At 38.0% G+C, this 25,259-nt stretch overlaps 1 protein-coding gene and 1 pseudogene across 1 annotated transcript; both read right to left on the bottom strand.

Moving 5' to 3' along the window:
• Window positions 1-232: 232 nt before the first annotated feature.
• LOC137279232 (uncharacterized) lies at window positions 233-5,176 on the bottom strand. The gene is made up of 2 exons (XM_067811734.1): window positions 5,151-5,176; window positions 233-1,901 (listed from the first exon to the last, which is right to left on the bottom strand). Exon 2 carries the CDS (start codon window positions 1,823-1,825, stop codon window positions 500-502), a length of 1,326 nt encoding a protein of 441 aa, XP_067667835.1. The 5' UTR covers window positions 1,826-1,901; window positions 5,151-5,176; the 3' UTR covers window positions 233-499.
• Window positions 5,177-23,782: 18,606 nt separating this feature from the next.
• LOC137277441 (uncharacterized) lies at window positions 23,783-25,249 on the bottom strand (annotated as a pseudogene).
• Between the last annotated feature and the right edge of the window lie 10 nt (window positions 25,250-25,259).

The following is a 25,259-nucleotide window of genomic DNA, read 5'->3' as shown; positions in this document are numbered from 1 at the left end:
ACTTGTCTCACCTTAGGCAAATGAGGTTGTTCAAAATTGTCTCTGTTCACCCAGCAGAAGGTCATGTGACTTTAACCTTCTGCCTGCTAATAGGCAGATTGGGTTATCCGGGATAATAAGAAACAGATTCTGATTAGGCGCAATGACTTGGTCTTTGGAAACTGCGCTATAGAAGATGACTTTTTATTATTACTTACAACTCAAATGGTGTAACAGAAAATAACAAACACAATTCCGTTTCACACTGTGTTGCAAACACAAAAACTTTTATGTACTGTTATTTTACATTTACTTGTCAAATTAAGAGTGATTGGATATGGTTTTACGCTACTTCTAGCAATAAAACCCGGCTCCTCGGCGTAGCGAACAAACGTCGAACCACAAGTCTACCCCACCGCAACCATATCTGGAGACAAAAGAATTCAACCATTTTCTCAGTCTGCTCTTACGTTTGCTTACACTGGAATCAGCAGACCACTATGTTTGAGAGTGTGCACTGTTATAAACCAGCCATCTGACGATGCTTCACAGGGAGCACACTGTCCACTTTTGACAATGTCTCGTTTAGAAGTTTCAAATCAACAACAATATTATTCTGCTCACTCGACGCTTCAATTAATAGCCTCCAATAGTCTTGCCCTATCATACTGGCCATTGACCAAAATATTGTTGTAGCAAGACCTCTCGGATAGCCAGTTTTAGAATATGGCATTATTTCCAGGATCTTTGTAGTACTTCTTGCAAAATACAAATTATAGAGTGCTCCTCCATGCACACCGATGATAAGGTATGCTTTTCCAAAAAGATCCATAGACTCATTTAATGAATATCCCCCTTTAAACACAAGAACTCTGTCTTTACTATATCGTCTTTCAAGGACATCGACCACTTCGCGGAAATTCAGGATCTTGCGGCCGCCATTATGACTGTATGCCCGAGTGAGGAGTATTACCAACGCTTTGTCCGGAGGGATTGGACGATTTTCTGCTACACCAATGAGTGCCCTTGCACTCTTCCAGAGAACCGGATGTATAGGCGGAGCGATACACGCAGCGACCATGAAGTCAGCAGTGTAGGTCCCACCATTATACCATATAATCTGTTTCTCTGGGATTCCCATTCGGTCCAATATGCTCATTATCATTTTCTCATCTCCTTTTCTTGGTTTTGTAATTAGAAGTTTCATGTCCGGATGCAGTAGAAGATCTCTCACCTGAACCAGTTTTGGAAGTAGCCCGTCCATAAAGTGTTGAAAGCTGTTTGCTTCCGGCGATAGTAGAGGGCAAAGCTTGTCGAAGTAAGTAGCTGTCTTTGAAAGTGTCCCATGCATTAATGAATAGTCGCTAGGCCATCCACAACTAAGAGCTTTACTGGATGTACCGTTTCGAATAACTTCCACAACGCCTCGTAATTTGTTATAGGGAATAGGATCTAGAAGACTGGTCCCAATACCAAACTTAAAGAACAATTCCCTGTCGATGTCTCTTGGAAATAATGGCTCTTTAATCCTAAAGGATTCGTATTCAAACTCGTTGTACACATCTACTGAGGTGACAGATGTGAATTTCTCGTTGCTTGTTTCAAAGGAGGGGCGGAATGTTCCGTTATGTACAATGATTCTGGAATAATCACGTTTTTCGTAATGCAGCCATTTAGGAATGACCCAGTGCGGCATCGTCAGATTACTGCCCCTTGCATTCAAAATATCGTTCACTCTAAAAATCTTTGGAAATTCCACCCATATGATACTCATTAATGTGAAAACGGCGCTGTGCGCAAGAATAACGATGAGCATAACAGATGGCCTCCTGTGCCGCCTCCACATGGTAAAACACACCTCTTCTTAGACACGTTGCAACTTCATAGTTTGAATTCAGTAAACATTCGAAACTGCCTTTCTCCTGTAACAGACAACATGTAAAATAATCAAAATTATCAATGTGATTTCAAGGCCACGTACCCCGTCTGAATCACTGAAGGACGCGCACTGAAACTCAAGTAACATATATGGAATGAATCATCTGTGCAGTCATAATGGTTGTAAAATAAAAAAAACCAAAAAAACAATATTTTGTGGATGACAACTTCTTTAGTTGCGTGAGCGCGATGTTTCGATATATTCTTGTATCTTTGCCAGGCTGGAGTGGGTGTGGTGGTTCACTATTAATAGTCCTAATGAGAATGTTGATAGTAAATTGTGAATGGCAGCGCTCAGCCCTTCTAATCTTTTACACCGATACTGTCATCCATTTTTGCGCTATGTGGAGATTCATTCTAGCTGCAACGACATAACTGCGGATTAAAAACGGTGCCAGCTGGCGTATTTGTTAATCACAGCATTGGCCATGGCGTTGTATTGTCACCGGGAGGTAATTACACGATCGTACGAATTACTCGTGAAATATGTCAGTGTGACTTTCTACTAAACAGCTGCTAGATGACTAGTAGTTGATGACTCGCAAAATCCAAAAGTGATCTATACGTCCATGGTAAAATGCATGGTGCGTATTATTTGATGCAAACGTCCATGGTATAACCACTAATGTATATTTATAGGTATTACAAAGAGTAGTTACGCGTCTGCTAAGACTGTTAAATCAGTCCTAGACTGATATCACCTGGGTGAGGACTGTAATGTTCACTACGAGAAACGCAAACTTTTGCATCTACGCAAACAAAATCACTATTGTGTCAACACTCTCGTTCACCATCATCTGTAATAGTAAATGTCAGCAAGTCGGTAGACTATTCGAAAAAGTGAGTTAATGTTTATCGTCACACCGGCAATATCTCAGCCATATCGTGACGAGAACATTTAAATGGAATGTATGCATAAGTTACAAATCTGTCGACAAAGGACGGTAAAATAACTAGAATATCACAGGTATACATGTAAAATTAGAAATTAAATAAAAAACATTTTAGTTAGAAGGGACAACACAATATACAAATTGGCGGTAGATCGCCAACAACTGAAGGTAGGTCAGCACACTAGGGACCATGGGCACTTATAGTGCCTTTGCTATCTGTATGGACCCTAGCTGGATTTACACCATCCCTTCAGTCGCTGACGATTGTATGAAATTTTAGCCAAAATTAAAATAACAAAAATATTACGTTTAAAAATCCTGGTAAGTTTAAATTTACTTTGAATGTTTCAGGACTTACGTACCCTCTCAGGGGGACAATACTTTTACAATACTTCAACCCCCTTGAAGAGGGTACAGCCACTAAGAATCTCAGTTTCTAATCTAAACTACCAATAATGAAATGTTTAATTATATACAAGTCATTTAATAAATCTAATTCTTTTAAAAACGCAATAATTAAATGGTAACTGACATTATTAAAAAGGTCCTTACAGATGCAAACCTTCTGCGTGAATTTACTTGGTCAGTTCATGATGATTCATGTGGAAATGGCCACTTTCCAACATTTCTAACAACAAATAACCCATCTGACTTTCCACCCTTATCAAGGTGGATATTTTTGAAATGGTAACTGGTCTCAATTCACTTCATTCACTGTTGAATTGGGGTGGAAAGTACATCTCCTTCTGATCAGACTTGAAGTGATATACTCACGAATACCTGTTACAAGGTGAAGATCCTCCATTTTCCATCCCCTGTGATGGAAGAATTATGGTCCTGCATGTCCTGTTTGACTGTACTGATTTTTCCATTATAAGGGATAATTTATTCAATGTCAAAACAGTTAAGAATCTCTTATAATATTAATCATTTAATAATTGCATATAAAGTAATAATTATTCATAATTAATATGAAATATAATTATCAAAAAAAAATTTGAATGATGTGTTTTGTGAATACACAAATTATATTTTAAACATGCTAGTATAAATTATTAACTGCGATTGTTAACTCGTGACTGTATCCTCGACGGGGGTTAAAGTATCGTAAAATAAATGTCCTCTTGATAGGATATATAAGTACCAAAGCTTTCAAATACCAGATTTTTAAACCGTAGATTTTTTTTTCTCTCAAATTTTGGCTAAGTATTTGGTAAAATCGCCAGCGGCTGACGGAATAGTGTAGATGCAGCTACTGCTCATGCAGCTAGCAAATGCACTGAAAGTCCCCATGGTCCTAGCATGATGATCTACCTTCAGTTGTTACCAGTCTATATCCTGTTGTCATGTGGTCCTGTTATATGTGTTTAAATGTTATAATTTGTTTTTCATCACTATAAATCAGTAACGTGTTTCAGTGACACTATGGCTGAAATATTGCCGACTATAATTCACTCGCTCTCATGTCAGTATGTTATTCAAGAGGGAACGCATATGAATATATATGCGCTTTTCACGGTGTACAAGACATAGGACGTAAATGTGTGTTTTGAAAATGTCTTTCGGCACAATCACCAAATGTGAAAATATTGCTCATTTTGCACAGAGGAATGACACAGAAGTGTGCCCACTTTATCCAGTTCTTTCATGAACAAAAGCGCTTTCTAATCCACAGGTGCACGATCAGAAAATACAAAACAGACCTGACCTTTTCATCTAACACCCTCAACTACTGCAAGTATTGCCTGATATAACAATATGGTTAGACAGCTGAATTGGCAGTTTTAGGCTGTCCAGTGAAATAACCTCAGCAATTCATAGGCTTTGGGTCAAAAGAGACCGCTTTTAGTGAGACCGGTTATAAATGGCATTTTCGCTTTACAACGGTTCGCATAAAAGATAAATAGAGCCCAGCAAATGTCTTCATTTTCCGACGCTATAATTCTTTGAGAATAAATAAGAAGTCCTTAAAATGACTTTGTGTATGATCAGCTTCTTTATTTTCACTATAGCGACATTTTGGTATAACTTCGTATACCATCTTCAAGTATATCATGGTAAAAACGGTATAAGAAGCAAAACGAAACGAAACGTGATAACAGTTAATCATCTATAATGTTTTGCAACCTCTGTACCACCAACTTCTAGAATGCCACGCAAACAAACAAAAAAACCTGACCTGTTCAACTAAACGCTGAACCCATTTCGTTCATTACACAACTTCACCTGCAGCTAAACAACAATCGTACATCAAACAACAAATAAAATACCTCTAAAATATGAACCAAACACAAAACACAATCAGCATAATCCCAGAGAAAGCATGACACACGACCCTACCGTTCAGCTTCCTGGATGTGTATGGCACATCTGGCTGCAGGTTCAGATGTGCGTTGTGTCACGTGATACAATTAGTCAACATGATATGATATGATATGATACAGGATATTTATATATATATCCACATATCCACGCAATTTCAATTTCAACTCTTCGTTTCATCAACGTCTACATAAACGGATCCGGGGATGGGGGAGGTGCAGGGGTGCGCATCCCCTCTTTTGTCCTCAAAATTTATAACATCACCTCTGAAAGCGGATGAAATAAAGTGGGCACCCCTTCTTTCTGAAGAGTGTCCCCCTTCCCCTTCCTTTCTCAGGAAGCTGTATCCATACTCGGTTTAATATGGCCGCTTTTTCCTTCCATTTGACTCCTAGGATAGCTCTTCTGTCAACCATATTAAACTACAAATGCCCAGAAAAGGTTCTTCACACAAGAATGAAACGGACCAACTCCTCTAGTTAACGTCCTTTATTTGCAGAGAATATGACAACCCATTCCCATTTGACAGACTGGTTCAGGTCCGCTCTAACTGCTGACGGTGGGCAGACCTGTCATGTAGGTTTGGACAATGTAATGAACATTAAGCAGGGGATTTTTACGATATGAGTGTCCACTCATAATGGTTTACACAAAAACCTTACATTATTGTTTTATTTTTCAGTTTAGAAAGAATATTATAAAACACAGTTCCTTATTATGGCTGGCATATAATTACGTAATTTAAGTAAAAACATTCGTCACTAATTGTGTAACTTATTAGTGAAAGTGAGCAATCTACTTCACTTAGTAATATTCGCAAAAAAGAACTTTGCTTCCGAAACATTCTTGATACACATATGTAAAGCGAGAACAGGCTGGCCTGGGTTTCGTTTGAAAGTACAAAGGAAGAATAGTTCCTATCACATCAAGACACACATTTCCACAATTTACAAATGAGACACGGATGCGTCATAATGAAAACACAGGTAACCTTACAAGCACCCAACCATAGTGGCAGTTTTGGGATCATTTCTCATAACATATCGCTGACGGTAGGCACTTCCCATACTTAAGATGAATATAGAGATAGCACGCACCTGTCCTCTCGATCAATAGGTAGACAAATCCTGAATGTGTCATTTCTCAAGATGATTGTTTCACTGGTTTCACATGTAGAACTGTTTCCAAAGTGCGTGAAACTGGTGGCACTGTCTGTTCCTGGTATTCCTCCAAGAGGAGACACGCCATCTTATCCCAGATCCATGCTCATGGTGATGACTTATTTAACAGAACGGCGCCATACAGTTTGAATACTGCTGACTGCGGCGCAAACCTAAACTCACTCACTCACTCACTGACGTGATCGGGTGGTCAGGCTGGTTGACTTGGTTGACACATGCCGTCGTATCCCAAGTGGGTAGGTCGATGCTTGCACTATTGATCACAAGATTGTCTAGTCCAGCTTCGATTATTTACAGACAACAACCAAACAGCTGGAATATTGCTGAGTGCGGCGTAAACCTAACCTCACTGACTCACTGATCATGGCAACAAAGGCAACTGTAACTGTACTGTTTTACCCCAAGCTCCCAATCGCAACAATCAGTTTTGTAAATGGAAAATAACATAAACATGAATATTTGGAGATGAATACACAGAGCACATTTTGAATAACATTCAACACCTGTGGAGCTAAGCTGTAGCGTAAAGATGTTACACAAAATAATCAATTAGGAAAAACAATTAGGAAGTTATTACGAGTAGATTTTAATGATACTAAACACCTGTTGACTAGAACTGTATTACGCAATATCATCGATGTAAGTATGACAATGTAAGCTCTGATCAAATGAAAGGTATCTCTTCCTAAATGTGGACAGTCTTGTTACAGGTGAAACACAGGTTATTCATTTCACAAACTGTTAAATAAACAGTTGTGTTTATGGATCAATATATATAACTCTGCAGTGCACAAGAATTGCAAACACTGTATTCAGTAGATGTCGCCAATAGATAAAGAGTGAATTGCATTCATTCCGCCCTTCGTTGTCAGTTGTAAACCATTGTCTGTTTATTACTCGCCCGTGGAAGATACTGCAGTGACGAATGACGAGGTTCTCACAGAAACATGTCATGATAACTGTTCAAAGCCTTCTGTGTATTGTTAGGGTTAGAAAATTGCCGTGACAAAGGGTGTAAGAAATCCCCACAGAACCAGCAAAGTATAACACTGACAAGTCTAAGATTTTCAATATTTTTATTCAGCAAAAGCAAAGGCAAGATACACAGCAAAATACAGAGATTCACAATGATGGTTTCATGTACAATACAACTGAGTCAGTTAGTCAGGTCACAAATTTAATGTCAACTCACCGAAGTCTTGGTGGGAGAGTGAGAAACAGTTATGGAGAATGTAACACAGGGACTTTTATCGTTTAGAAACGGCGTTCGAAAGACATATAGGTGTATAGACTCTACCCTAGTACTATATAAAAGGAAAGGGATGTAACGAAGAAACCACCCCCTCCTCAATCAAACTTACATGTCACTGCGTAAAATATTCTTAAGGCAAACGGGTCGAAACCAGACTATTTCCTTACAAAATGGGCTATAAATGGTCACAATCGGATCATTATTACAACAGTTATACGCCACGAATCATCGAAAACAGCTATTTCCGTAATTTCACGCCAAAATCATGGATCACCCAATACGGTGAAAACTCACCCTTTAAATTTGTTTATTAATTCCAGCCCACAGGCGCCCACCGCGGGTCCGAAAAACGATAAACTAAGCCTCGGCTTACTATCCAACCTCCTCACTATATCACCAAATCACGGCGACGTGATCGAAAACCGGACTATTACGCATTCGTCGTTTTAAAAGTCTGACGAGTATCAAAAGCTTCTGTCCACGATTCCGATGTGTGTGGGAGGCCTATACATAGGCCTTTCGAGGGGATACACTTGTTGTTTTTATTAAATCGCTAAAGACCGAGTTGCTGTGCCGGAAGTATACAAAAAGTATCGTCGGTCGGGCTTTAGGACCTCCGTCAATTTGATTGGTTAATAATGCTAACTACAATTTCGCGTGGGTGAGTGAGTGAGTGAGTTAATATTCAACGTCACATCGGCAGTATTTCAGCCAGATCGTGACGGGAACAAAACACTAAAATGGAATACATGTGTATTATAAAAACCTGTCAAACAAAGGACAGTAAAACAACTAGAATATCACAAAAAAAGAATGTAAAACTAGTAACAATATACCTAAAACAATTTATCTATAGAGGACAATACAATATAAAACTGATTGCTAACAACTGAAGGTAGATCACCATACTGGGGACCATGGGGACTTACAGTACTTTTGCTACCTGCATGGACCCTAGCTGGATTTACATCATCCCCTCAGCCGTCAGCAATTTGGGAAATCTAGCCAAGCAATAAAAAGATACTTATTCTACGATTAAAAACCTGGAAATTTAGAATTTACATTGAATGTTTGTGGACTTACGTACCCTCTCAGGAGGACAATAGTTTCATAGCACTACAGTCACTAACAATTCTCGTTACTACTCTTAAACTACCAATTATTAAAATACATATATTTACAGAATCACAGTGCTCACACTTCTACCATGAAATCAATTTTCTTTAAAAACCAATGATTAAATAAGAACTAACACTTGTAAAAAGATCCTTGATAGTTTTGACATTGAAATACTTGTCCCTTGTGATGGAGAATTCAACACAGTCAAGCAGAATATGCTTGACCGTAACTCTCTCATCACAAGGGATACAAAACGGAGGATTCTCACCTTTTAACAGGTACTTTGGGTATATCTTGTATGGCCAATACGACATCGGCGCATGATAACCTCTTCAAATCTTGATTGACAACCCAAGTAGGTATAACCAATATACGGTTTTATTTCATGTAGTTTATTGATACCTACTTGGGTGTCCCACTTCTTCTGCATCAGATCACGGATGTAAGTTCTAATGCTAGCTTTGTAATCAGAGTATGGAATAAGAAGTGGTGTCACAGATTTGTTGAGTGCTGCCTTGGCAGCAAGGTCGGCCATCATGTTACCAGAAATGCCTACGTGGCTTGGTAACCAACAAAAGACGATGCCGTACTGGCCATTAGCAAGATCATTATACATTTCAATAATTTCTATTAAAAGTGGATGTTTACATGATAAATTTTTAATCGCCTGAAGACAAGAAAGAGAGTCGGAATAGATGATGCACTGTTCATATTTAGGGTGTCTTTCAATATATTTAAGAGCCGTTAATATGGCGTTAGCTTCCGCTGTGAAAATAGAGCTGCTATCCGGTAATCTAGAAGATATTGGTCTGGATCCAATGACCGTGGCACAAGATACTGCGCCACCGTTCTTGGACCCGTCTGTGAATAAGGATTTGTAATTGTTATATTTGTTTTTTAACTGATGATATTCTTGCTTATATTGTAAGTCATTTGTTTCTGATTTTTAAATGATGTTAATGTTAGGTCAACTTGTGGCATAACCAATTGGCAAGGAGGAGAGGAAAGAAGACGGAAAGGCGATATACTTTCCACCCGAATGTCTGCAGAAGTTTAATTCTGTGCCCAAGAGGCGGAACAAGAGAAGGTTGTTTGTGATACAAATCCTGATAAAGCGGATTGAACACACAATTATATGCAGGATTAGATTCATTAGAATATAATTTAGTAATGTATTGCAAAGACAATTTTATACGACGTTGTGTAAGAGATGGTTCATCGGCCTCAACGTAGAGACTTTCAATGGGTGAAGTTCTGAAAGACCCAAGACAAAGTCTTAAACCTTGGTGGCGGACAGAATCAAGCAGTTTAAGGTTGCTTTTGCAGGCTCAACCATATACGATTGACCCATAGTCGAGTTACGAACGTACCAGTGATCGATATGGGTGTAAGAGGGTAGTTTGATCCCCTCCCCACTTTGAGTTGGAAACAACTTTCAACAAATCTAGTGCCTTCAAACATTTAGCTTTAAGGGATTTAATGTGCGGTAAGAAGGTTAAATGGGAATCGAAAAGTGGCCTCCTTGACAACTTTGATGGGAGAGCCATTTCATGATAGTTCAGGGTCCTTATGTGGCTTATATTTTCTACAAAAGTGTATACAATTTGTTTTGGAATGAGAAAATTTAAAGCCGTTTTCAAGACACCATTTGTTTATTTTATTTAAACACAACTGTAGTTGCCGTACAATAGTACGCATATTTTTACCGCGACAAGAAATATTAAAATCATCTACAAAAAGTGATCCGTCAATGGAATCGTTTAAAACCTTGGATAAACTGTTGATCTTAATACTAAATAATGTGACAGGCAAAATGCTGCCTTGTGGAACACCCTGATTAAGATTATAATGATCAGACAGGGTTGAACCTACTCGGACTTGAAATTGCCTGTCTTTTAAAAACTCTGATATAAAAAGAGGCAGACGGCCTCTCAACCCAAAGTCATGTAAATCCTTCAAAATACCATGCTTCCAGGTCGTATCATAAGCTTTTTCGAGATCAAAGAAAATCGATACTGCATGTTGTTTATTGGCCATAGCATGTTTCACGAAGGATTCTAAACGTACCAAATGATCAATGGTACTTCGATTTTTTCTGAAACCACATTGAATATTTGTGATCAGGTCATTGGTTTCAAGATACCAAGTTAGTCTATTATTCACCATACGTTCCATGGATTTACAGACACAGCTAGTTAGAGATATCTGTCTATAATTCGATGGATCTGTATGATCCCTGTCAGGTTTTGGGATTGGGACTACAATGGCATTACGCCAAGAAGGAGGAAATTCCCCCGACGTCCATATTTGATCAAATATATCTAAAAGTGTCATCAAGCATGGTTCAGGTAAGTGTTTCAGAAGCTGGTAATGGATATTATCATCACCAGTTGCAGTGTCATGAGCTTGCTCAAGAGCAGTATGTAGCTCATGTAATGAAAACACTTCATTGCAGTCTTCACCGTTATTTGATTCGAAATTAAGTTTTGTCTTTTCCTGTTGTTTCTGATATCTCTGAAACTGAGGAACATAATTTGTCAATGATGAATTTTTGGCAAGAGTTTCGCCGATTTTATTTGCAATTTTAGACTTATCAGTAATTAAATTATCACCATTTTTGAGGTAGTGTACGGCAGATTTGGAACCTTTACCTTTAATTCTTTGAACCATATTCCCTACCTTGGACATTGGTGTGCGTGAAGTAAGTTTGGAGACATCATTTCTCCAAGATTGTCGTTTGGTTTGCTTGAAGGTACGACGTGTCTTTGCATTAAGTATCTTAAATTTATTTAAATTGTGGACAGTTGGATGACGGCGAAAATAATGTTCTGCCTTTTTCCTCGCTTTTCTGGCCTGCCTACAGTCTGCATTGAACCATGGTTTTCGTACATGAGGAGTCGTAGAGGACTTTGGTGTACACTCATCAGCTATTCTATTTACAGTGTCAGCAAAAGTTTGAATGGGATCAGTTATATCACTGAAATATTCAGGTCGCAGTTTTGATTCACACATAGTTTGATATAAAGACCAGTTAGCCTTCGAAAAGTTCCATAGAGTAAACGATGGAGAATCAGATGGAGTAATTTCTGAGAGAATAGTTGGGAAGTGGTCACTTCCACAAAGGTCATTATGAACAGTCCAATCAAATTCATTGAGGAGGTTAGAATCTGCAAGAGACAAATCTAGAGAGGAATAAGTGCCAGTTGCAGGATGCGGATATGTGTTTGAATCATCATTAAATATGCACAAATCATTATTTGAAACGTAATCTTCAAGTATTTTGCCTTTAGCATTAGTGTTAGTACTGCCCCAGAGTGGGTTGTGACCGTTTAGGTCACCCATAATAACACATGGCTTCGGGAGTTGGTCATAGAGTGATTGGAGATCAGTCTGCTGAAGTATTAAAGAAGGTGGAATATACTGAGAGCATAATGTAAATGCTACACCCAGAGTCAGTCGCACTGCAACAGCTTGGAGATTAGTGTTAAGTGTAATAGGGCTGTGAATAACATCCCGTCGTATAAGGATAGTAGAACCTCCAGTAGCCCTATCACCTGGAGGGGCGAAATAGTGATACGCTTCAAACTGACGTAAATTGAAATTATCTGTCTGTTCTAGATATCTTTCTTGCAGACAGAATGCCGATGGTGTTAAATCTTGGACCAATAGCTGTAATTCATTATAATTGGTTCTGAGACCTCTACAATCCCACTGCACGATATTACTAAAATGACCTATCTTTTAAGTGGTTTGATTGGGGATCTGCCCCTCACTTTCTTCGAGGGCGACAGGCTATGTGCCCTGAGATTGATGTTTTCAGATACATCCATATCCTCGAGTGAACTATATTTGTTTAATATCTGTATTTGACTTTCTGAACCCTTAGAGGTTCTGCTACCTTTTTTCACGTTCTCCGTCCTTGGTTTGGCTGTATTTTTTGCTACTGTCTTTGAAACTGTTTCTGAACGAGTTTTCTGAGTGGACTGTGACAACAATTGCACTTCATTCTGAACTTTGGCTAACATCTGACTGTTTACACATAATTCTGAAGTCTGAGTAGACTGTTCTTCTGGTATAAGAAGTTGAGGGGTATCGTTTGTAACCCATGTCAAATCTGTTTGACATTCAGTAGAACAACGGAAGACTGCTAAATTTACTTTTGGCAAGCTTTCGGAGGGTGTCCTGACGACTGATGCATAGGAATCATTTCGTACTGTAGATTCAACAAGCTTTTTAGCATCAGCGAAGCTAATGTTTTGAGTAAATTTGATTTTGTTTATTTCCATTTGTTTTTTTTTCCAAATTGTACAGTCTTTAGAAAAGGATGAATGATTACCTGAACAATTTGTGCATTTTTAACGGTACTTTCGCAATCCTCAGTTACATGTGAAGTCTCGCTTCAGTGAGCACACGTTATTGGCTGTTTGCAGGTGTTGACACCGTGACCATATTTATGGCATCTGAAACATACCAACGGATTTGGGATGTAAACATTGACTGAAATATTACAATAACCAACCTTGAGACATTTAGGAAGAGCTGGCGAACAGAATGAAAAGAGGTAAGTGTTTGTTGGAATGATGTCCTTATTTCTGCGGGTGGCAAATCTCTTTACATATGTGGCACCCTGATCTTTCGTTTCGGAAGCGATGTCCAGTTCTGACATTTCCGCCAACGAACGATCTCTATCCCTTATAATACCTTTGCTGGTGTTCAGCGTTCTGTGCGCTTTAACTGAAACTTTGATACCAGCTAAACTTTCGGTATTCAGCAGGTTGGTGGCTTGTTGCTTCCTACTGTATTCCATCAACAAAGATCCTGAACGCAAGTGTTTTATGTTCTTCACTTCGCCTGCGAGGCCATATATACCCTTAGATATTACAAAAGGGTTGAGCTTCAGTGGTGTCTACGGTGTCGAGAACTAGGAAACGTGGCCAGTTGTCTGTTACTTTGGACGGTGTTTGTTCATTATCGTTGTCGAGCTGACGTTTGTTTTTTTTGGTGGGAGTTTGGTAGTCCATATTGAGTTTGTTTTGATTCATCATCCAGGCTCCCCACCCACCACTGAGTATCACAAGGACAATGCTAACTGCAAGTGGGTTTCCAACTTGCAGCACCAAGGATACCTGAATGATATACTCAAGCAGAAGAATCAAAAAGTAATTATTCCACAAGATTGGCCCATGAGCCACCGCCCTCTGGGCATACAACTCTAGGCAAATTATGAAAGTTTATCCGTTCGTTCAAAATTCAAAGGTAACATTTAACCTTTAACATTTATTTTTTTTACGTGTCATCAAATATGTGCAAAACAATGTACACACAGTACACACAATGTACACAGGGCTTGGCGTGACCAGCCGATTGATTGAATCGGGCCCATTCAACCACCCCACAGATAGACTCGGGCCATCCGATTGTTGAACATGGGAGATAACTAATCGAGATAAACAAATGGCACACGGCCGAAGACCGGTCAAGATGACACTCAACGAAAAGCAACAAGTTTCACTTACAACGTCACATGAAGTTGAGACTTTTTAATTTAATAGTATTTGTGGATCAGTGATTGTTTTCCCAGTTTTGTAAAATTATCACGCTGTTGATGATTGTCAATAAATATGCAATAACTCGCGAATCGCCGGCCACTAAACATTCTCATGACGAACCAACCAAAGCAAGTGACCGGGGATGAAGCCATTGACGTTCATCGATAGTCTTACCATCACAGAAACATCTCTCTTAGAACCCAGCTGCTTGTTCTATTGAGTTCTTATACAGGACGAGTAGGGTCTCTGAGGGCAAAGACAGCATGCCACTATTTTGTTAGTTGCAGAAATGTTTGCCTTTAGTTATGATTTTCTTCGTTCCAGTTTTCGTTGGTTTCACTGTATTTTTTCTTGGCCTTAGGAATCGATGCAATGTTTTTGCATATTCGACAATACGTTGTTGTTACCATGGATATTATTACCCTTTTTGCAATTGGGTGATATAATAGATTTCTTGGAACTGTCCATTCGACAACGTTTAGTTTACCTTTTTGCTCCCATACATAATTGTATTTTCCGCACTATATCACACACAAGGTTCACATTTTGTGAAGAGCGTGTGAAAGCATTGTTGATGAAATGGGAGCTTAAATCCACATAGGTACTTGAAACGTGTAATTGTCAGATTTTAGGTTGGAAAAGAATTTCCTTTTGTAGAGCATTTCCATTGGCACAATAGTCAGAATCAATTGCAGTTCTGACAAACCTATTGGACACATCGCACTCACATACTCTAAAATCTGAAGGAATGTTTTTGATAATAATGTCTGTATCAAAGTCCTTTTCTTCATCGGGTTTAAGTATATGTTGGTCTTTCCATGTAATGCCTTGATAGATTCTTTTGTTTGAACCAGGTCTAGGCCTTGGACATGTCACTGTAGGAAATAACGTCTTCAGTAGTCTAGAAAATATGTTTGATGAGCATGGTTTGGCGCCTCCCTCGAATCATTCAAAGTTATAATGTTGAAACAACTTCTCTACTTGAATACTGTTCTTGCTATCAATCTGTAACCCCTGTAGTAACCTGTGGTAAATATGAAAATATATGTTGATTATATCATTTGTAAATGATTTTATGAATTTTGAGTAGGCAGTACTAGTGAGTGAGTGAGTTTAGTTTTACGTCGCACCCAACAATATTCCAGCTATATGGCGGCGGTCTGTAAATAATCGAGTCTGGACCAGACAATCTAGTGATCAACAACATGAGCATCGATCTGCGCAGTTGATGCCATGTGTCAACCACGTCAGCGAGCCTGACCACCCGATCCCGTTAGTCGCCTGTTGCGAGAAGCGTAGTCGCTTGTTATGGCAGAAGGCAACACTAGGTGCAAAACAAAAAATCCCAAATGACCACAAACAACTATAAATGTCAATTTCAAGGTTGATAGCACTATGATGTATCTAATATAATGGATTTTGAACTTGTCAGTTTATGATCCAAGTTTGAAGACTGATGTGGCAAAGAGATTGCAGTTTCCCCTTACACTATGTTATGCTTTGACTGTGCGTAAGTCTCAAGGAATGACTATTGACAGGTGAGAAGAATTAATCATTGAAATTCATAGAATGATTATTATCATTTGTAATGAAATAAAGTTGAGAAATGGCTGTTATCATTTTCTGTTTTTAGTACAACTCCTCACCATTGACAGGGGCGGAGTAGGGGGTATATTGTTATACTCTTACTTGTAGTAGTGAGGGTATTTAGCATTCCGTAGTTTGCATTGCCTATCTCGAACAGTTTCTATCAGAAAGTTTAAGTATACTAAAGATACACTCACTGGATAAGCTGGGTGCGCCCTTTGAATAAATGTTTCTTGTTTGACTAAATGTGCATACTTGCATGTGCTACTTTGATGTGGGAGGACTGTAAGGATATTAAGTGATGGACCTATAATTATTTGTGTCATATATACGCTCTTAAAGGGTCTTAAAGGTCTGAGTGTTCATGTGGATACTTGACAAACCAGAATACATATGTTTTCATTGCCTGTTTACAGGTTACAGATTGATTGTTAATTTTGACCAGCGTGTTGTGATCCCCCAAGAGGAAATGCTATTCCAATTCTATGAGAGGGACACACATCCACTTCTTGATGACAAAGAATGTGTTTTCAACATGAAAGGTAAATAGTCATTCATTACCTACTATGTGATAGACAAATTATATGATTGTGATTACAATATCCTAATGAGGACTGATTTCAGTTAATGATCCATGGAAAAGTGTTTACTGTATCAACCAAGCAAAGGTGAGTTTGATGTTTAATCTTTCATGACTTAAATAAAAATGTATTTCACATGAGTGAGTTATCCTGTTTATTATTTAATATATAAAATATCCCAAATCCATGAAAAGCGATGACATGCTAGGCCAAAAACCATTGTCATGGTGGAACTTGCATTGTGACATCAGAACTGTAAACAATTTTGAGTGAGTTCAGTTTCAGTCGGCAATATTCCAGCAACATGGCAGCCAGACAGTCAGTTCAGTGATCGACGGCATCAGCATCGATCTGCACAGTTGGGAACTGATGACATTTGTGAGAAAAGTCAGCGTGTCTGACCACCTGATCCCGCTAGTCTCCTCTTACCATAAGCAGTCACCTTTTTGGCAAGCATGGGCTACTGAAGTCCTATTCTATCGACGTTTTGACATCATGTTTGCAGCGGTATTACTCTTGAATAATATTGCAGTACGAATATCCTCATACAAATATTACATTGTTTTATCTTCCTCTGACTTTCACACTTGTTTGGTTTGATTTGAGTGAGGCAGATGAAATGTCTCTGATTGCTGATTGGGCTGACAGCTGAATTTGACCCATTTGATGATATAGATCTCAGTGATGCCTACGATGAGATTGTTGACGCGGATGAAGATGACAATGATGATGAAAATCAAGAGTGTTAAGGAGTGGAGGAATCCATGTTGGACCTGCAAGCCCCAAAACCTCTTTACATATTTACTGATTTGCAGAAGGATGTGTGCTCTAAAACCGATGAAGCCACAAGCAAGAAAGATGTCGTGGAAAGATTTTGTTCCCAAACAAATCATACCATTTCAAAAAAATGTATGTACAAACAGTTGGTATAACACCAACAACAGAAAATATAGCAAAGTTTTACAAACTGGGCAAGGATTACCTTGCATCATCAACACACAAAACATCTGTAGCTAACATCTTTCATACAACAGGAACAAGAGAATATCATATATGTTAAGAGCTGTTTCTGACGATCAGAGAGAAAATTGAAGCGACCATGAATTTGGCAGAAGAGGATATAAATCCAAGAACTGCTCCAGAAATGAATGAAGCGCCACGAGCAAAGGTTAGGTATGTGGGAGGGTATTGTTTTCAGAAGCTCCTCACACCATGCTGCAAGAAAAGTAAGAACAACTGCTTCAAAACAAGAAAAGGTTGATTTGATGTAGTGACATCTGAATACAGAAAGAAAAAAAACATTGGGAGGGCTGTCAGGAAGCAGCAACACATATGCGAGGAGAGTAAGCTTAAGGATGCTTATGAGTGAGTGAAATAAGACGAAAGCAAAACATCAGGGAAGGCAGAGTTTAATTTACATCTTTATGGTAAGCACCTCCATGTCTTTATGGCAACGTCTTTGAAAACAGATATGGCTCTTTTCACCAACTGGATCCAGATATTTTTGTTACCCCAGTCAACAGAGAGTTCATCTCCCTTGGCTGTCGAGGATTGTATCGATGGAGCAAACAATTCCGTTGTTGACATTACACATAGTTATGATGAATTTGTGGAAATTTTCACAAGACTAATGATGAGACAAGAATAGTGCGAGATATCCTGGAACACTGTGACACAAGGAAGAAAGAGGCTCACCGCAAAGACAACAAGATGACAAAGACATACCATACCCAGGCTTTTTCATTGAAGCAAGTTAAAATGTTTTCTCCAGAGTTCTCAAGGGTTTTATTGCAAACTAATGTTCAACATGATTCAGACACATTAAAAACTTTTACCATGAAGGAGCTTCATGAGATTGGTTCCATATGGCGAGTATAGTTCCCATACAAGATTAGAAAGGATGATTTGATTCAAACTTTGAAGAAGGAACTATCCCACTCAGATGCTCAAGCTGAATCCAGACAACCAAATGACAAACCTTGGGCTCAAGGGAGTGGAAAAACAGGGGCAAAAAGCCTGTGAAGGGAAATGGAAGGGGAAAATGGCAGATGAAGAAATCACGTCTCCCTGCTGAATACCCCTGTGGGACTTGTGAAGACTTGGACTCAGTTGCATGTGATCTTTGTGACAGATGTTTCCACGGAAATTGCCTGAAGATTCATAATTTGGATTCCCTGTCTGAAGAGCGGTTTTGTCCAAGTTGCACTAAATAGACTTCCAGTAGATGTATACAGCGAGGAATGTAAACAGTAGATGCATTTCTTAATCTTAATCTAAGTGAGAATGTTCCGTTTGAACTGTTTTCATCAAAAGGAGCATTTAGTTGCATACACATTTAAATCTCTTGTAAAACGTTTGTATTTCAACTTTGTGTATCAGTAATCATGAATATGAACGAAACGTGCCCACAAAATTTCTCTTGGATACAAACTATAGTTGTGCTCCTTGTTCTGTTCTCTGCCAATGTTGTGTGGTATTTCATGATATCAACTCCTGGTCATGAGTTTTCTTTATTATTTTTGTTCCTTTTTCGATGCTAACAATTTGATCTTTGTGCAGTTTTGGTGTATACGCCTTGTCCAGCCTGTATCTTAACAAAACATTGCATGTACTACAATTGACTGTTAAATAGCTGCCTTCTAATAATTTTGTCATTCTGTATTTTAAAAAATACTTCGTTGGTGTTCAATGGAGACTTGAACTTTGTATACACACACACTCCAGCTGTATGTATTATACATTGTATGTCTTAAGCTATTGGATATTTTGAAGTAAAATCTTATGTGGCTTTTAATTGGTGCATTTTGCTATTTTGGCCAGTTTGATTTTTAGATAGTAAAGGCGCAGTGGGTTTATTGCATGACAGAATGTCATGGCATGCATCCATCTGTCCGTAAACATTCCACATTTGTTGTTTTCTCCTCAAGAATTATTTGGGTTACAAATTTCGTGTACAGGTATCTTGGCCAATGAAGAGTAATATTTAGGATTTGAGACTCTCTGATCCATATTAGGTGTCACATAGAAAACCTTGTTTTTCTTCTCACGAACCACTGCTTGAAGAAGAATTTTAGCGTAAAGGTACATTGACAATGGAGATTACAAATGGTAGATTTGGTCACCCTCTCACAACAAGTAAGGGAACTAAATCTTCTGGATAACTGGACACGTATGTATTATATCCTTTACCACCCCACCTGTAATAGGTGCCACAGGTTTTTTTGCTGTCTAAACACATTTAAAAATGCTTATAATAGAAATGTGCACCAGTAAATGTGTTTAAGAGTCCACGGTTTCCATGGCAACAGGTTAAAATTTATGCACATTAAGGGAAGGGACCCTATCCCATGTGAATCTGTACTGTATTTGTCTTTATGTTGTGCACATTGAGGTATCAAAGCCTGTTGACTTCTTTGTATATATTATACATGCTCATATCTGTAAATACAGTTGTTTTCATCATGCCAAATGTTGAAAGAACTTGCACTTAACATGCATCTAGCAACCATTGCGAATGTACCTTATGCCATTTAGGTATTTTTCCAAGAAATGTGTTTGTTTCCATGGAAACAAAGTGAACGTAAATCGGTAGTGATGTCACACGTCACATATTAGGCAATTTCTTTGAGGTGAAGGTCGGATGAACAAGAGTTAACACAATGGCCATATCATTACGATTGCACTTTCAGTATATTTTGCGTATCGTTCAGATATTTTTCATGAAACCGATTTCAGGATCTACATATATCCATGTTCAACATCATATCATATGTGGATATGGGGTATGCGTTTATATTCTTTGAAAACTTTGGATTGTGTGAATAATATTTACATGGGAAATTGACTCAGTAAGTTTATTGTACCACAGTTTGATCTTCAACACAAGTGTTAGAAGATCACACGTAGCCATTACTGCAATATGTGATTTAGTTCCTGTGATGTACAATATTCAATACGTTCGAACAAATATTGCAGTTTCATATGAACAACAGGTTAATAAACAGCGATTTAATTCAACCTTATAACTAACATTGATAATATTGATGAAGATGATTTGTACATTGTATAAAATGTGTAGGCACGCATATTTAAAGGAATTTTCTTGTTCATTTAATTGGTTTGCGTCGTTTTTATAGACAAAGCAGTTATGAAAGTTGACTTACCAGGTGCAAGTTTGTCAAAACGTTTTAGGATTCCTTTTTATTGTTTTGGATAATAAAGTCAATTCGAATTCGATTAAAACCTATGTTAATGACAGAATATCTAACTCAAACAATATTTATACGAACATTGTTTAAAAATATATAAACCAGGCCTTGTCTTAATTTGGGCAAACCTTACGTCCATATTCTAATAGTTCCATAGTGAAAAAGCGATCCCTTTGTACCTTTCATTGCATACTTATGAAGTGAAATAATTACATAATCACAAGAAGAAAGGTTTACATGTTTACATGTTTATTAAATCAATTTATGCTCAATTGATGCCAGACATGTGCGCGTACGCGTGTTGCTCCCAATACCCAGCGGTAAGGCATTCATTTCATGTTTTTCCTAAAAAGTGTTGAATTCTGACACAGAACAGAGATCTGTTACACACTGAGTGATAATCACTAATAAATGATAAATACTAATCAGCAAACCAGTGTCGTCTTTTTCTGACGTCACAAAATGCACAAAACATGCCATGACGTCAACTAAAATGTCGCATTATTTTCAGTTATTTCATTACATTTGAGAATGTGTGTTACACCATTAATAAAGATGTAAAATTAATGAAAATACATCTACAGAAACAGGAGAATAAAGGAATCTAGGAACTAAATTGTGTATCGGATAGGGCCATACAAATCGCTATTGACTGCTTTCTGATGTAGTACATTGGCATCTTTTCTTACAAATTCTGAAACTACCAAACGGTATCCTCTCACATTGGGTAAATTTGTATCGGAACAGTTTGGTTCAGTGTGAACAAAACATAACGAAAATATACTGTCCGAATCCACAGGAAATTCTCTCCAAATGATCTGAGTTACATTGACCGAATGTAAAGCATAGCGGAGGTATGCCCCATATCTTTATACGTGCATGACCTCTCTGTCGACGTTTGACGTTATAAAAGAAAATCGATTTTTGACATTTATTGCCGGTCATATTTTATCTTGTGCGTATGATGTTATGCATTACCACATAAATCCATTTCATATACACTTATGTCGTTCAGATATCAAGCTGTATATTCTTCGCCCACACGTTCCGTAAAGATGACAAATTAAAAAAACTCGTTGCAGAGTGCTTCTATCAGTGCAAGATACAAAACGGAGAACTTTACTGTTTTTTAACGCACACAAAAGTTTTGGGCAACATTTAGCAGTGTCTATTTCTCAAACCCCTGAGGTTGTCACAGTTATATTTATACCAACGATAGGAAATTTAATATTCTAATTTTCTGTGTAATTTTATGGACCAGATCCAGGACCACACGAGCTCAATTCTCGCACAACGTTCACTTACGTTTCAAACCTTACGAAAATGTGCACCTGAAAAAACCCCTCGGCATCCAGGGGGTTAAGTGTGATTATATATAGTGCAAATCCTGCTTGGATGATCCAAGGACGTGTTTCTGCTGCATTTCGACATCAAAATATGAATTGCCGCTGACAGATATTTGGGTTGCGTCCTATGGACACAAACATATTTGAATTTGAAAACTCCGCTTCCACAAAAATACAAGTTTGGAATAATCAGATATGCTGCAATAAATATTGTTATCGTTTGTCACAGTAGCTGCAAAAACTTTCAAGAGAACCAGTTTTCATCCACATGCAATAATGTTCTTGATGGGTTGTCATCTTTAGCTCAACCAATGAACGCGTGTTTCTAAAATTCGGTAAAGTTCGGTGTCGGTTTTCGTTTATGATCGTGAATGATCATGTGTCAGAAAAACATATGAGCTTCTTTAAGTCTGAAGAACAGGAACTTTATTTACCTGACGGGAACTTGTAGAGTTGAACAGTGAACATTATGAAGTCAAATCAGACCTTGATTTTGAGGAGCAGAGTAACAAACCCACAATTATCAGTCGCAAGGTGAACGCGCCAGGCCAAAAGTTGTTAAACCTAAATCTTAACAACATTTACATTATTTACATAACACCGAGTTCTATCGAGGTGAAGGACTGTTTATTTGACGAATTTGGTAGAGTACCCTGGGTCCTTCTGTGTGGGTTTATTTTCACATGTGCGTGCTCGCGCATTGTCTCGCATCTCAAAACTGTTGGTTTCTTCTCCAAACATCAAGCAAAAGAGACTGACACAACTTTCAGAATTATTCAGCCATCTCCAAATAAAGTATAATTTTGAGAGTCAACAAAAACGTATCCATATGCTATAATTTCAAACTCGTTTTCACGTGTCTACATTAAAGAGTGCTTGAGTTAATTCAATTCATCTTCTCCTTCGTAAATTTCACACTGAAATTAAATACGTTTTCTTTATATTTTCAGTCGACATTTAGGCTCGTATGTTAAGAAGAAGAAAAACATAACTGTTATCTGTGAACATGTTATTTTTAAATCTTCATATATTTTATTTTTATTTTTTATTAGCATAGGAACAGATCCGATACATAAGTACATATAAAATGCATATATACAGCTACTGTGTAAATCCAGGTATGTCCATTTCAAATAGAGATGAAGATATTGTCCATGGATGTGAAAGTAACATCCTTGAAAATGCACAAAATAGTTTTGAATAATATATTAACTAATTAGGGGGAAAGGGAGAAATACTAGGAGTGAAAGTGTGAAAATAGGACTAGAAAGACAGGAGAAGTGAAAAGAGTAGATGTAGGCAAGAAGACAGGGGAGTGGGCGAGCCAGTGGATGTGTGTTTACGCTGTTATTGTCGACATCGATGTTGACCATTTGATTTTAGTGTGGTATTCGCAGGGCCGTTTTATTAATCTATAAACCATTGATTAAATTGAATGTGAATGAAGATAACATTATTTAGTTGTTCATTTACAACCACGAGCCATTGGTGTTGTATTTACATATGCGGAGGTAGGAATATGGAGCTGGAAGCATGTAGGTATCGTTTTACAATGTGTGTGTCTTGTTTGCTTTCATGTTTACACCTCCGTCAACGACTAACCACATATTATGACGCATTTCACTGATACCGGAAATTTATCATTTCCGTAAGTGAGTATGGTTACACACAATTATCTTAGTCGCTTATTTACCATATTTTCCCATTCCGGTCTTATTATAAATCAGAACATTTCATTTTATTCTAATTATCCATTATTTAAACAACTGTGTGCTATCATACAGAAACTGGAAACAGAAGGAAGACATGTAATTGTAACCTTCATGATCAGCAAGTAGAATGAGCAATGTACTTTTTGAAAGAACCAAGCATAATGCAAACTGTGCTTATGTCTGTGGTTAACTTGATTTCAGAGCTGTTGAGAGGCTCAGTCAGTATTTTGAATGTTTTGGTCAGACCAATAAAACGTTCATGTAAACTCTCTTGCTTGATATATTCCCATCACGTAATATAACTCTTGCCAGAAATACTACTCTTGCCATTGGCATATTAATGGTCATATCTTTGGCTGCAAATATACCTTGTACGTCACAACCTTTACTGGACATGATAATATCACCACCAAACTACTGCGTTCTACTATCTGACGTTTCCTTGTGTAGCAACCATATGTATGTGACACACATGACACAAGACCACTTAGTGTAGATCCAACAAGGATTTTAATTGTATTGTGATATTTGTAGGTTGGAAACATACTGAACAATGGGATGTTTAAGTTTCTGGATGGGGAATTCAGTACCATCTATGACAATCCTTGCAGATGAAAATTTGGACTAGAAGTGATCAGGGCCAGTATAATGCATCAGTCTCTTTCAGCCACTTATGGGGTTCACTAACTGTCTATTCATACAATTTACCCAGGTGATTCATATATTAATAAGAGTTTTCTCAGAAATTCCTAAATTAAGTCAAAGTTCAGATTAGCCTGGTGTCTTTGCAATTTTATAACTGATTTTCAACAGTAATGGTTATACTGAGTACTTTACTGTGGAGATAATACAGATGATATGCTCAAGGACCCAAACATTTTGCGCGCTCATAATATTTACATTGTTACGTAGATATTCATCTGCAAATGCCACAGTAAGGTTCATGACAATGCATATTTATATATATCAAACAGGCTGCATGCGTTGGTTTCCGTCGAACTTAGATGACAGCACGTGGAACCGTCCAACCCATGTAAACAAACGATCGCTACGATATTTTTCAGTGAAATTAAACCATTCTATTAAAGACGTGGAATAACGTGTAGGCTCGTCAAGAGTTAAGAAATATGTACATTTTATTGAATGGACTATGTAAGATATGACAAATCACACCTTTCTGGTCTGTGGCAGCGGTACTATGCTGATCACATGGAACTGGGTAGAATACTGGTGTTTGACACCACCTCTTGGCAAAGTGGTAAATGAGAATAACAGAGGCATGTTTATCCCTAAATCCTTGATTCCATGGTATCCGCGAGCGTTACGTTACAAAACACAGAAACGTAGTGCCTGTACAGAGACAAAAAATATAAATGCCCTCGTGTTTTATTACGTGATGATCGTCAGTAACGGATGATGATACGAAATTCCATATCAACAAATATGTACAGTTTCAACATATCCGAACAAATCATTTATGCATTACCCCTCCGGTGAATCCGACTTCATTTTGTTTTCCCGACTCCACGTAGAAGTATTTGCCATGGGAACGTGACGTGAAGCTATTATTAAAACAAAACATCATTGCTAAT

The sequence above is a fragment of the Haliotis asinina genome, chromosome 3, assembly GCF_037392515.1.
Source record: "Haliotis asinina isolate JCU_RB_2024 chromosome 3, JCU_Hal_asi_v2, whole genome shotgun sequence".
In the NCBI taxonomy this organism is placed as follows: Eukaryota; Metazoa; Mollusca; class Gastropoda; order Lepetellida; family Haliotidae; genus Haliotis; species Haliotis asinina.
The sequence above is the reverse complement of the archived record's forward strand: the minus strand, read 5'-3'. Positions and strand labels throughout refer to the sequence as shown.